Source organism: Anser brachyrhynchus (assembly GCF_964034855.1).
Source record: "Anser brachyrhynchus genome assembly, chromosome: 4".
Lineage (NCBI taxonomy): Eukaryota > Metazoa > Chordata > Aves > Anseriformes > Anatidae > Anser > Anser brachyrhynchus.
The window spans coordinates 41253014-41266560 of NC_137698.1; the positions used below are offsets into that span (position 1 = coordinate 41253014).

At 50.0% G+C, this 13547-nt stretch overlaps 1 protein-coding gene across 11 annotated transcripts in view; it reads right to left on the minus strand.

Annotated features, from left to right (window-relative positions):
- The window catches only part of PCDH10 (protocadherin 10), a 37557-nt gene extending 25707 nt beyond the window's left edge, over positions 1-11850 (minus strand). For 4 of the 11 annotated variants that reach the window (XM_080591425.1, XM_080591426.1, XM_080591428.1 and 1 more), the window contains exons 1-3: positions 7295-11848; positions 5973-6031; positions 5294-5400 (exon numbers count right to left, since the gene is read on the minus strand). In XM_080591425.1, the coding sequence (XP_080447551.1) occupies positions 5294-5400; positions 5973-6031; positions 7295-9898 (2770 nt within the window). In that variant the 5' untranslated portion in view covers positions 9899-11848. Of the gene's footprint in view, positions 1-559; positions 3740-5293; positions 5401-5972; positions 6032-7294 lie in introns of those variants that run through there. The other 7 variants (XM_080591429.1, XM_080591430.1, XM_080591433.1 and 4 more) reach the window with 4 other exon arrangements.
- Positions 11851-13547: the final 1697 nt, after the last annotated feature.

Consider the following 13547-nt stretch of genomic DNA (forward strand, 5'->3'; position numbering starts at 1 on the left):
CAAATAGATAGTATAGAGCACCAAAAAGAGCCAAAAAATTATAAGCATTGAGCTATTCCAAATACAGCATACATATAAAAGCTCACAGCAAAGGTCAAGTCTTATCTAGAAAGGCCAGTGGGCAATATGAGCTTTTGCACAACCTAACTTTGCAGATTTTGAAGGAAAAAGAGCCCCTGCCCCTTCCTCAAAGGAAACAAAAAACTGAGAAAGGAGTTAAATAATAAGTTGCATATCTGCATCTGAATTTCCTGACCTCAGGTGCTTTGAATACTACTTGGTAGTATTCCCTTTCTAAAGCACAGTCCAAGTTTGCTTCCTTTTTGTATTTCAAAAGGAGAAAATCAAATTATTTTTTTGTTTTGTGCATGGATTCTACTTGATTTGAAAGACAATTTAAGATCAAAGGGAAAATTAAGCCTAAAACCATTTTTAAATAATTTATCATTTCTTAATGTAATTGAGAGAAGAGCTATATACCAAGCCCTTAGAGTAATGATTGAACATGTTCATATATATATTACTGTGTAAATGATGTAATAAAAAGAAAAAAAATGCAAAATATTTTAATATTTTTGTAGTATTGTTATCAAGAGGTTTTTTTTTTCCCCCCAATGTGTACCTTTCTTTTATTTTTCCTCATGAATTTGACTTTTCCTTAGAATTAAATGGCATTTGTTGCTTCTTCTGTAGTAACTTTCTAAGGATTGGACGGCAAATAGATATGACGTAGGGAACCAGAACTCCTTTTTGGAGCTCCCTTACCAGCTCGGCTACCCATTTGGTTAGATTATCCTTGAGCAAGTTAGTCATTTCCCTGTGATTCATGTTTTCTGTCTGTAAATAAGGATAATGATTTTAACCTCCTTTGTGGAAGACTTTATCTACTGAAGAAATGGACTTCATGAAACAGAGTTATTATCATTCTTTCTTGCTAAGTAATTGGTGTGCTGCCTTGGATAAAACTGACTTCATCTGCATGAGAATGTGAAAAAAAAGACTTAAAAATCTTCAATATTCAGCTCTTCCAAATCTCAGCTTCAAAGCTCTATCTGGACTATTGAGATGTGAACATTATTAAGCATGCAGCCCAAGGAAAGAAGAGAAAAAAGGCAAAAAAAACCCACCAAACCCTCAGTTCAAGTCAGAGCACTTTTATAAGCCATTTTAATGTTCACTCTTACTTTATCCAAGATAGACTGTTAGCCCAAGTGATCTTCAAAACAGGATTTAGCTGTCACTCTGCATAGGCTCAGAAGGAACACTGTTTTTTTCCCCTCTGTCCCTTTATCACTGAAATTCTCCTTGTGACTTCTCGAATTCTTGTCCCTATGAACAGTGAAATATCATAGCTATTCTACATCCCAAGCAATAACACCTCTTGGGGTTTACTAAATCTGAATTGGTGTAAGGTAATGTTTTACCCTGTGCCTTCATGTTAGACCACTATCATTTCCCTTCATAAATTTCAATAGTGGAAATCTGATCTTAGCTCTCAGGCAGTCACCAATACATACCGTCCAGTGCAGTACTGCACCAAGTAGATTGTAAAAAAGTTGATGCATTTTATAATATGTAATTTACAGTATGTGTATTTTGCTTCACATCTCAGATACTCCTTCCTGAAGTACATCTGAGAGATCATGCCAATTCAGTGAAGACAGCGAAACAAAGGTAATATTGTAAAGAACTCTGCATGTTCGGCGTGAGAAAACTGAGTAGCTAGTGACCAACCATACAAAATAAGTTGATGGCGTGAGTCCAAATCTTACAGGACAGGTGTCTAATCACACAATTTAAACATACACACACACACACAGAGTACTAATTGGCACCCAAGTCAGCAGTTTCACAAGGGAGGCCAAGAATTTAATCAACCATGGGAAATAAACTAACTTCATGCTTAGAAATGACTCCTACAGAACATGACTGAAATACAGTGTGTTAATAATAGGTAGTAGTGTTGCATTTGTTCTACAACAAAATAACAGCTTTTGCCTCAACAGTTTTCAGCCAGAGAAGAAGAGCACGAATAATTATAACACCCATTCTGGATTTGAGAAACCCCTCCCTCCAACTACCAAAAACTTCCTGCGTAACGTTAGGAAGGCCATCTTCCGAAAGACTCAGATCCTTGCCCCCTAAATGAAATAATCACTCAATCAGTAAAAATTAGGCTCTTGAACATTTTTGAGTATCCCACTACTTGCCATTCTCTGCTAAATGCAGATGACAGTCCTTTCCTAGTTCATTGATATTGAGGTAGATGTGAAAGCAGATAATAATGCATTCCGGTGCTACCTTAATGGGAACAATATGAATCCCTCACATACTTTCCAGAAACCATGATTAAATCACTACCAAGAAAATATACATCGTTAAAAGGTGAACCAGAATCTTATTTCAAAACACAATGGGACATTTTATGACACACAGAACAGCTTAGTTCAGAATTTTTGCAAAATAATTGTAGAGGAGAACTCTATGACACTCTGCTAGATTTTCATCCTGCATGATTACTTTCCCAACTAATAACTCACCACAACTTTGACAGCCACCTAGCCTAGCAATGGACTCCTACAGAATAGCTATGTGTGCGCCAAAGGATTCTTCACCGGTAACAGTAACAGAAGTCATGCACAGAAGAGGAAAAAAAAAAGATGTTTTGCAAGCAAAACATGTTGCTGACTAAAACTGGTAGGGAGGAAGTATTATTTTTCAATGAGAATGTTTGACTAAACATTTTCAGATACAAATACAATGCTTTTGAAAACAAATATGATTCTGCACGGTATCAGGTAATATCTTAGGGAAAAAAAGCATTATCAACAACTGTGTTTTCCTTTAATAATTTAGATAGAATTGATTATAAAGCACTAGAGTAACTGAAAAACTGAGAAGGCATTCCCTCAGACATTTCCTCTAGTCATTCAAGATCAAACAGGATTTATGCTCATTTTTTTCATAAAATTAATCACAAAAAGCTAATAGCAAGAGCGATGCCTTTATATCAAAGTATCTTGTCATCACTTTGGTCAAAGAGAACTTTCTTTGCACTGTAACAGCACAACTTAGCCCAAAACTTAGAGGAAATCTGTATTATACATTAGTAGGAAATGATAGCAATTTCTTCAGAGAATTGTATTTAAATATTTATTGGGAACCAGCATTTTAAAAATTGCTCATGCAAATTACCCTGAAAGCACAGCACCAATATATTAAATTGGAAGTTCTGTGTGTTCGAGGTTTCAGCTCAAAATTGTTACTTGTGAGCTGACCAAACCTAACTGTCAGCACTCATTACCTCATCTGCAATCATCATTTACGTTACAGAAGTTCATAAATCACATCAGACCACTGAGTGATTTGAAAATATTTTGAAACTGTAGTTTTTGCCTCTAATGCAGTAAAATAGAAGTAAGAAAAATAAGGAATTTACCCAGTTAGGAACTAACGTCAAGTTTGACAACAGTCCCAGTGTTCTTATCTGAAATAGACTACTTTTAAAACTGGGAGAAAGAATAGAGAGCAGAGGCACAACAATAACAGCACTGGATGCATCTAAAAGAAAATAGCTTTCAGTTTATGTGCAACTATATGATTATATTCCCACCATCAGTCAAACCCAGCCCCTTCTGCAGATGTTTATTCTTTTCTCTCCTGTTTGGTTATTATGGTTCATTATGTTGAGGGACTAAACTGATTGAAATGTTCATTGAGATGACTGCTGCAGTAAAATCTGTAAAAGGAAAAAAAAAAGGGAATGCGGGGAGGGCAGGAGGAGAGGGAGCTTTTTATAACTCAGTAGCACTGATTGCTGCATCAGAAACAGTGCAAAAGAATGGGTGGGGGGAGGCTAAATACATGGCTTTTTAAGACAACAATAAATCATACGCCATATATAGGCCAAAAATGAAAGAGGCTCTGTGTTCAGATGTAAACTTCTGGCAAGACCTGGTTTGTTGTCAGGTTCCCAGACACAAAATAGACACTCTGTTCACTTAGCATGAAGCCCTGCAAGAAGCAGGGAGCTCCGGAGACTCTTGGCTCTTCTCAAGTCTCATTAGGTCTGCATATTAATGACTTGCAGCAATATAAAGGGGCCCTGTAGCAGCCTCCTCTTCCCCTGGTTCCTGGGTTTCCCATCGTTAAGGGGACAGTGACTATAGCAGCAGGAACATAGAGGATATTAACAGCACACAGGAGATGCTGCACTGCTATGACAGCAGAGTCCCTTGCCCTGAAATGTTTTTAAATGGAGTTTGAGAAAAATAAAATAAAATATAAAAATAAAATTAAAAAATGGAAGAGTGGAGAAACTCATGCAGTCTTTTGTATGACATACTTGTAACAATTCCTAATACATGACAGGGCATAGACGAAACAAGGGGAAAGAAATCACTTCATTGATTCAAGGCATACCAGACCTTTGGAAACTGCGGTAGGGAGGAAAGTAAAAGCATTTCTGGCGAAAATGCAGTGTGGGGGTGAGAATGAATTCTAATGCACAGACTCTAAACAATGTCCCTTTCAAAGGAAAACTGACAGTATGAGAGCAAAGACAGCAAGCCATACGCCTAGGAATAATACTGCAATGTATATGTTTTCTAGGTGATTCGAATCATGGCTATATCGAAGCCTTTCAAAGCATTTATTGGCTTTGCTAGGGCTGAAAGAAATATGGTTAAAAATACCTTAGCCTTATTAACATGGAGGTCACTTACACTATATGGTCTGTTAATTTGAATTGAAAAACAGTCCTCTAAAAATGCTAAGGTATTACCCATTCAGAACACCCAATGCGTCTCCACTGATCCCCAGCAAAAATCCTCACAGTCTGGCTGTCATTCAGTCACTGGGCTCATTCTTTGCCTTGGGAACTCCCCCTGCACTTCACGCTGCTGTGCCAGCTGAAGTGTCTACTAAACAAAGTTGCCTAATGCTTTGAAATCCTGAAAATCTATTGTTGGGAAAAAATGCACTAGAAAACATACCAATAACTTTGCTTTAATGTGAAGGAAGTTTTGCTACAGCCACTAATGCAGAGTAACATGCCAACCTCCCCCTGCCCCCAGACCAAAAGAATAAAATAAGTTTTGCCCCCTGAATGCATGGCATTCAAAATTGTCTCCTTGTGTAGGTTACCATAGTGGCAAGCTGGCTTAAACCTAGCCTTCCATGCAATATGCTTACATTATTTTATGCTGGTCTTGTATTATATTCCTACAGGTAACCGCTCTTTCTAGTCTCCCTACTTAAAGATCGACTATTTCCACTGCCTTATCAGACTTACCAGAGGATTGACCTCGATTAGTGGCATCATGATCACTGTCTCCTTGCTCACTGTCTCCATGACCACTGTCCTTAGAGCTTACTATGTCTGCTTCCTGGAATGCAGAACTAGACACACAAACATCCTTACATTAGAATAAACATGAAAGAGGAAGTCATAAAACATTCTTCTGCCATCACATGGCCAAACACGGTGCTGCATTCACCCACTCCTGCCTTGCTGCACTGCTTCTGCAGAGGCACTCTGTCCACCACAAACAAAACTTGTGTTTTCAGACATTGCTAGTCTAGCTGAAACGGACAGCAGGCATTAGCACTTTGCATGTTTTTCGTGTAATCGGTATAATTAATTTGGTATCATTTACATAAGCTGGATAGCTAAATTGTCACTCAGAGAGGCCAGTGTTATCTGGTACACCCTGCAGAAGGATTCATAAGTATTTAAAGCACGTTTTAGGCTAATACATGAAATGAGATTTTGTTCTCTTTTCAGATGACTTTGAAAAGAGTTCAGAAAAGCCGTAATTCAGACTCATTTAGTTGACAGCATTTTATTTAATGTCTACATACATCCATTTCCCCACTGCTTTGCTACTATTTTACATCTGCAGTAAACACATCTCTGCATCCCATTCACACTTGCTAAAGCATGCATTATGAAAAGGCGACTAAGCTCATACCTGTTTACCCGTCGGGGTCTATCAACTAGATAACTGAGCTCAGCACGCTGATGTTTCGTCTAGGAAAAAGAAAATATTAGGAAACACTTGATCTCTTGATATTTCTGTAGCCAGCATCAGAAAATATACAAGATCAGCTCAGCATATTCACTATAAATGATAATGTTTAGCTGCAATTAGGCCTACACAATCTGCTTCTAGGACGTAAGGAGAGAAACCCACCAGCCCTCGATTCTTCTTCACACATACGGGAAAGCATGAAGGATTTTTTTCCCCGAGTTCTTTGGGACAAGATTCTGACACGTTTTCTCACAGTGCATGCTGTCAAGCATCACAAGGACTCCCACAAAATCAGCACAACTATTTCCAGACTTGTGTACTACTTGCTCTGAGCAAAACTTATTGGAATATAGTTTTTGGTCTGTTATAATTCCAGCATATAAAAAATAGGTGGAGACGGTATAGTTATTGCACACTAGGGGAGAAAATAAATCGAGGTGCCCTCGGGTCCTCAAAAAGGCAAGAAGAGACAGAGTTTTACACACATTTCAAGGAAAAGTCAACATTAAAAGCCAACACCACACATTTTACTTCAAAATGTATCTGACCTTAGAAAACATCATTCAAACTACCTCTGCCAGACTGGACAGCGTTGAGGTTCCAGTATTCATGTTAAGAGAGAGTGTGTTTTCATTAGGACACAAGCAGAGGGGTACCAAGGGTGTGTATGAGCTAGCTGAGGAAATGATTACCAGGGGAGCATTATGATATGGCATACGCTTTGATGGAGGTTCTCTACACGCTAGGCAACATGATACAGAGAACAAGCTTAACAAGAGGGAACTTTAAATCTCTGTATGTAATTTGACAGAAACTCCTTCTTGCTGCCTTTCTTTGCGAGCTCACCTTTAGGTTATAAAGGGCTGTTCAGGCAGAGGGAAGAAAAGTCAAGGAGTAAACTAGCTCACAAATCACTTAAAGTTCCTGCTACCTGCAGAGATTGTAACGGTCCCAGAGGAGGGGGTTCCCTTGGGCAAAAGGGGTTCGGGAAAGGGTTTGGAAAGACAAAAAGTGCAGTCCCCATATTTCTCCCTGTGGTTATTCCCCGTGTTATCAGAGAGGCACGGCCCCCTGCAAAGCACCAGCGAGCCCCCGGCCAGGAGAGGACCCCTGAACGTGAGGGCAGGGAGCGGACAGATGAGGTGCAAAAACACTCCCCCCCAAAAAAAGCGGGGGCAGAGGAGGAGCCCGGGGGGGGGGGGGGGGGGGGGCGGAATTGTGGCAGGGGGAGCGGTACGGGGACGGGCCTTCCCCCCCCTTACCTCGCTGGAGAGGATGCTGCCGTTGGAGATGATGTCGGGCTGCTGGTCGGCGTAGCCGGTGACGATGGCCCCGCAGGGGTTGTGCTCAGCGTCGGTGCTGCGGGACGGGCTGCAGGGCTTGAGGAACATCAGGTCGGTCTTGGCGGACTCGGGGGTGAGGCAGACCTGGTAGCAGTAGTTCTGGTTGTGGTGGTGGGAGCCGAAGCTGCCCGCCTCCTCGGCCGGCACCTGCACCGGGTTGCTGGGCACGTTGGAGCTCTGCACCAGCATGATGTCCGACTTGCTGAGCTTCTTCTTGCGGGCCCGCGCCTGGCGGCTGCAGCAGGGGCAGCAGCAGCAGCAGCCCAGGCAGCAGTCGCTGGCCAGGCACGTGTAGATGTTGAGCTTCTTCTCCTTCTGGCAGCGCACGGCCAGCACGATCATGGCCAGCAGGAAGACGAAGGACACGGAGCCCAGCGCGATGATGAGGATGAGGGTGAGGTCGAGCGACGCGTCCCCCCCGGAGCGGCTGGGACGGTGCTCGCCGCCTGCCCCGCCGCCCCCCGCGCCCGCCCCGGCTCCCTGCCCGCCGCTGCCGCCGCCGCCGCCGGGCCGCTCGGCCGCGCCGTCCACCAGCACCACCTGGATGGCGGCGGTGGAGGAGAGCGGCGGCTGCCCGTGGTCCCGCACCTCGACGAGCAGCTCGTAGGGGCGCTGCGGGTCGCGCTTGGCCGGCACCCTGCGCGCCGTGCGGAGCTCGCCGCTGCGCCAGTCCATGCGGAAGAGGCTGGCCTCGTTGCCCCGCGCGATGCTGTAGGTGAGGCGCGCGTTGTCGCCGTCGTCGGCGTCCACGGCGGCCACCCGGCTCACCAGGTAGCCCGGCTCGGCGCCGCGGGGCAGCAGCTCCCTCGCCGGGGTGCCGTTGCGGCCCGGCACGGGGCTGACGATGGCGGGCGCGTTGTCGTTCTGGTCCACCACCACGATGTTGACGGTGGCGTTGGCGGCCAGCGGGCGCGGCTCCTCGCCGGCGTCGCGGGCCTCCACCTGGAAGCTGAACTCCTTGAGCTGCTCGTAGTCGAAGGAGCGCAGCGCGTAGAGGAAGCCGTTCTCGGCGTTGATGGAGACGTAGGTGAAGACGGACATGCCCTGGATCTGGCTCTCCAGGATGGAGTAGGCGAGCCGCGCGTTGGCGCCCTGGTCGCGGTCGGTGGCGCTGACGGCGTAGATGTAGGCGCCGGGCACGTTGTTCTCGCTGACGAAGACCTGGTAGACGGGCTGCGAGAAGCGCGGCGCGTTGTCGTTCACGTCGCTCACCCGCACCTGGATGGACTTGCTGGTGCTGAGCGGCGGCCGGCCGCCGTCCCGAGCCACCACCGTCAGCGTGTAGGCGTCGCCGCCCGGCTGCTCGCGGTCGAGCGGCCCCTCGGTGACGATGGTGTAGTAGTTCTTGAAGGAGCTCTTGAGGCGGAAGGGCGCGTCGCCCTGCAGCAGCTCGCACTGCACCTGCCCGTTCTCCTCCGAGTCGCGGTCCGACACGCTGAAGAGGGCCACCACGGTGCCCGGCGCCGCCGCCTCGCTCACCGCCTCCTTGACGGTGGAGAAGCTGATCTCGGGCGCGTTGTCGTTGGCGTCCAGCACCCGCACCAGCACCTTGCAGTGCGCCGGCACGGCGTTGGGCCCCAGGTCCTTGGCTTGCACGTACACCTGGTACACGCTGCTCTCCTCGTAGTCCAGCTCGCCGCTCACCTCCAGCCGCCCGGTGCGCGGCGCGATGCCGAAGAGCTCCCGGGCGCGGGCCGAGATGTGGCTGCTGAAGGAGTAGATGACCTCGCCGTTCTGCCCCTCGTCGGGGTCGCTGGCGTTGAGCTGCAGCACCAGGGTGCCGGGCGGCGAGTTCTCGGGCAGCGACACGGTGTAGACGGGCTGCTCGAAGGCAGGGACGTTGTCGTTGGAGTCCAGCACCCGCACGGTGAGCAGGGCGGTGCCGGTGCGCTGCTGGGGCTGCCCGCCGTCCACCGCCGTCAGCACGTAGCGGTGCACGGCTTGCTGCTCGCGGTCCAGCGGCTGGTCCAGCACCAGCTCGGCGAAGCGGTTGCCGTCGCCCTGCGTCTGCACGTCGAGGGAGAAGTAGCTGTTGGGGGTGATCTCGTAGGTGCGCAGCGAGTTGGTGCCCACGTCGGGGTCGAAGGCGCTCTCCAGGGGGAAGCGGGTGCCCGGCGTGGCGCTCTCCGAGATCTCCACCGTGAGATCGGGCTCCGGGAAGGAGGGCGGGTTATCGTTGATGTCCAGCACCTCAATCTCCACCCGGAACAGCTCCAGGGGGTTCTCCAGGAAGACCTCCAGGTGCAGCAGGCAGGAGGGGCTCTGCTTGCAGATCTGCTCCCGGTCGATCTTCTCGTTCACGTAGAGCACCCCGGTCTCCAGGTTGAGCTCCAGGTAAGGGCTGCGGGAGTTAGGCGCCGTCTGGAAGCGGCGAGCCGAAAGTTTTGTAATGTCCAAGCCCAGGTCCTCGGCGATATTCCCCACGAACGTGCCATGCTCCTGCTCCTCCTGCACCGTGTAATGGAGCTGGCAAAGGGCCCCCTCCACCATCCAGAGCAAGGCGAGGAAGAATAGCACGACCATCTCCAAGCGGGGAAAGAGAGCCCCCCTCCCCGACACCACCTCTTCCTCCTCTTCCGAAAACCACCACCTCCTCCTCCTCCTCCGAAAGCACACAGCGCAGTGTGTGCGCCTTTGCCTGTGTGTCTGTGTGTGTGTGTGTGAGTGTGTCTGTGCGTGTCCGCGCCTCCGAGCGTGCGGGGAGAGAGAGAGAGGGATCGGGGGAGGGGGAAAGGAAAGGGGGGTTTGGTTTAGGGGGGAATATGCTAGGTATTATTTCTTCTGATTCATGTTAAGATCTTTTTCTCCCCCATCTCCCTCCTATTTGTTACGGGTATTACTGTTTCACACGCTGACCAAATGAAGAAGGCAGGCGTCCCCACTTCATCTGTGATCTTCGGAATAAACGGCCAACTAATAATAGCTATTAGCTGGCCGTACCTACAGATAAACAGTAGTCCGTTTTTATTTATTCCGAGAGTCTTGGCACTGCACCGCGGCAGCAGCAGCAGCGGCGGAGGCAGCAGCAGCAGCAAATCCCAAGGAGGAAATTTTTATATTTCAAGATTGTCCTCGGTTTGTCTTCCTGGTGGGAGCTGGAGGGGTAGATGCTGCTGGAAGAGCCGGTGGACATGCCCTCTCGAGATGCAAGAAAAAGGCAGGAAACCGCGAAAAAAAAAAAAAATTAAAACCCGCAAAAAGATTTCGTATCAAAAAAGGCAGAGAACAGCTTCGCTACCCAAAACTTTCATTCCCTGATTTCTCGGGGATCTCCTCTTTTTATTTAAAGGTCTTAGATTTTTCTCTCTTCTATCAACAGTCTTTCATTTTCTTCTTTTATTGCTATCATTACGCTCATCATCATCACCACCCTGCTTTTTACGGATGTGCCGATCAGTTTTTTTCCTCCTCTCTCGCTGCTTTTGCGTCTAACCCCTCTCTGTCTGTCTGTCTGTGCTTGCTGCTGCTGCTGCCGCCGCCGCCGCTCTCCTCCCGTCCCGGCTCCAGCTCCGGCTCCGTCCCCGGCTCCTCTGATCTCTGCCGGCAGTTTCTGAGCCGGCAGCGCTCGGCTCCGCTGTTTTTGCGCAGCGCCCGGCTCCTGCCAACCAATCGGCTGCCAGCACCGCCCCCCGGGGCGGCGCCCATTGGCAGCGGCGCACGTCAAGTAGGCTGCAGCACGGCCGGGCGGGCAATGCGTGCAGCACAGGCAGCGCAATGCAACGAGCGCAGTACGTGCAGTACACCCAAAGCAATGCATGCAGTGCAATACATGCAATGAACGCAATGCAATATATGCGTGCTTGCCTGCCCGCTAGCCCCCGAGAGCGGCTATTCCCCTGCCGCAGGAGCAGGGTCGGGAAACCACCGCTCGTCACCACAGAGCCGTAAACAGCCATCTCCTTGGAGAGGGAGTTTCCACCAGCTACCAACTTTCCTATCCTACGCCCCGGCACGACGCCGTTTTTAGAAAAAGCGTAAACAATGGGAAACTTGAGAAAAAATTTTCCTCCCTCGGGGGCTGCCTTAGCTAATTAGTTTGCTTGGCGGCGGAGGAAAGTGCCGCTCTCCATCTGCGCGGTGTTTCCAGTCCCCCCCCGCGTTACGCCTTCCAGTGTCCCCCGGCAGCGCGGGATGCTCGGGGGGGCGAGCACGGGGGGGAAGCCAGTGCTTCGTCCCCCCACCGGCTCCCGGGGGTGCTGCATTTGGGGGAGGCACGGGCAGGCGCGCGGAGCCGCTCATTGCCGAGCGAGGCGAACCCGGTGCCGGCTTCCCCGCCGGTCGCCCTCGCCGAGCCGGGGCGAAGCGGGATCCCGCAACTTCACAGACCGCAAATAAATAAATAAATAAATAAAAATTAAAAATGAGTAAATATTCATTTTTTCCCCCCAAAACTCAATTTTATTGCTGCCGAAGATCACGCACCAGCCGCCAGCGGTGCCCCCCGGGCGGCCCCGCCACAGGCGCGGGGGCTGCGACGCCGCGTCCGCCACCGGCCGCCCACCGGCACCAACGGCGGGCGCCCGGCGCCCCCCAGCGGCGGCAGCACCGCACTGCGCCCACCCGCCCCGGCACGGCACGGGCGGCGCCGAGCGGCCCCGCGGGGAAGGAGGCGGTGGCGGGGGGGGACGGGACTGGCCGCGACCCCCCCCCCCCCCCCGCCGCCCTCACCGGGGTCCCGTCTCCCCGCCCTGCCCGTCCGTGTCTGTCAGCCGCCGCCGGGGAGAGGCGTCCCCCGGCGCCGCCGTCCTGCCCGCCCCTGCCCACCTCTCGGCGTTACGGCACGTCTAAAGCAGAGCCGGCGGGGCCGTTTGCCGGTAAAACGGCTTTCGTCAGGGAAAAATTAATTTTAAAAAAGCCCTTCGCCCGTCGAGGAAACCGGGCACCGGGAAGCAGCGGGGCGGCGGAGGAGCCGGAGGTGAGGGCAAGCGGCGGGGCCCGGGGCCGGGGCCGTTCCCCGGGGAGCGGCGTCGGGGCAACCCCCACGCGTGCCCGAGGGGCGCGCCCCCGCGGCACAACCGGGCCGGTGGGGCCGAAATCCTGGCGGGGGCGCGCACGCGGGGCCCCCTCCACGGCGCCGTGCCCGCGCAGCGCCCGCCGTCTCCGCGACGCCCCCCCCCCCCCGGCTCCCCGCCCGCCGCCTCCATTTTGTGGAGCTGGGTGCCCCGGCCGGCGTTGTGTTAAAGCCTCGTCGCGGAATTAAAAGCCCCGATGATCTGAGGCAGCCCTCTAATGCGAAATGACAAATTGCACTTAGGCGATACATGAACGAGAAAATGATTTATGGATTTTCGCGATGGTCTGAGCAAATGAAGGCGACATGAATTATACATCCTAATGTGCAGTATATCATTTTCTAATAACACTGGTTTAGTTCTAATGCTCGACGCTGCTCTCTTCGATAGGGGGTATTGATTAAATAAAAAGTCCGAGGGCTATCTTTAAACCGGACGCCTATCTTCGGCAGGCACCAGCTGAGGTTTATATATTTACCCGCTGCTAAAGCAGAGGGCTTTCGCTGGATCCGTGACACCGTGGCTTTTAGCATTTCCGTCTGTCATCATTTAATTTGGCAGTGACTTCGCCAAATGAAGACCGATCTCTTGTATCGCTGCGTTTTGCTCTGTGCTGCGCTTTAGAAACGTAAATAGATGACATCAGGTCTGTAAATCCACCATACAGACGGGGATAGCACCTCGGTAAGTCAAAGGCTTTTCTCCCTGCCAGATGTCTCTCGTGCTGCCTTGGCACCCCAACCACTACGACTGCACAAGGGGCATTTCCTGGCAAGGAGAACGTATGACAAATGATACTCGTGCTCAACCAGAACTTTCCTAGCATCTCCACTCGCTGGATTTCACAGATTTTCTTCAAGAGAAAAAACTTTGCATTTAAGTCATGTGCACTGGGAGGGAGAACCAGTGTGAAAAACAGTGCATTTTTCAGCATGAAAACAGCGTGAAAAACAGGGGAGGAAGAGCTATCAAATGGGGGGCTTAGCCCCAGATTCAGCTGCATTAGAGTGCCCCAAGCCCAGGGCTCCCACCCTTCACAACCGAGTACCTTTGCTCTTCATCACAGAGTAGCAGTGAAGTGATTGTGACATAAGCTGTGAGTATTCCCAATGATTTAAATTTTTGCTAGGCTAAAGTATCTCGTGACACTGAGAAGGACA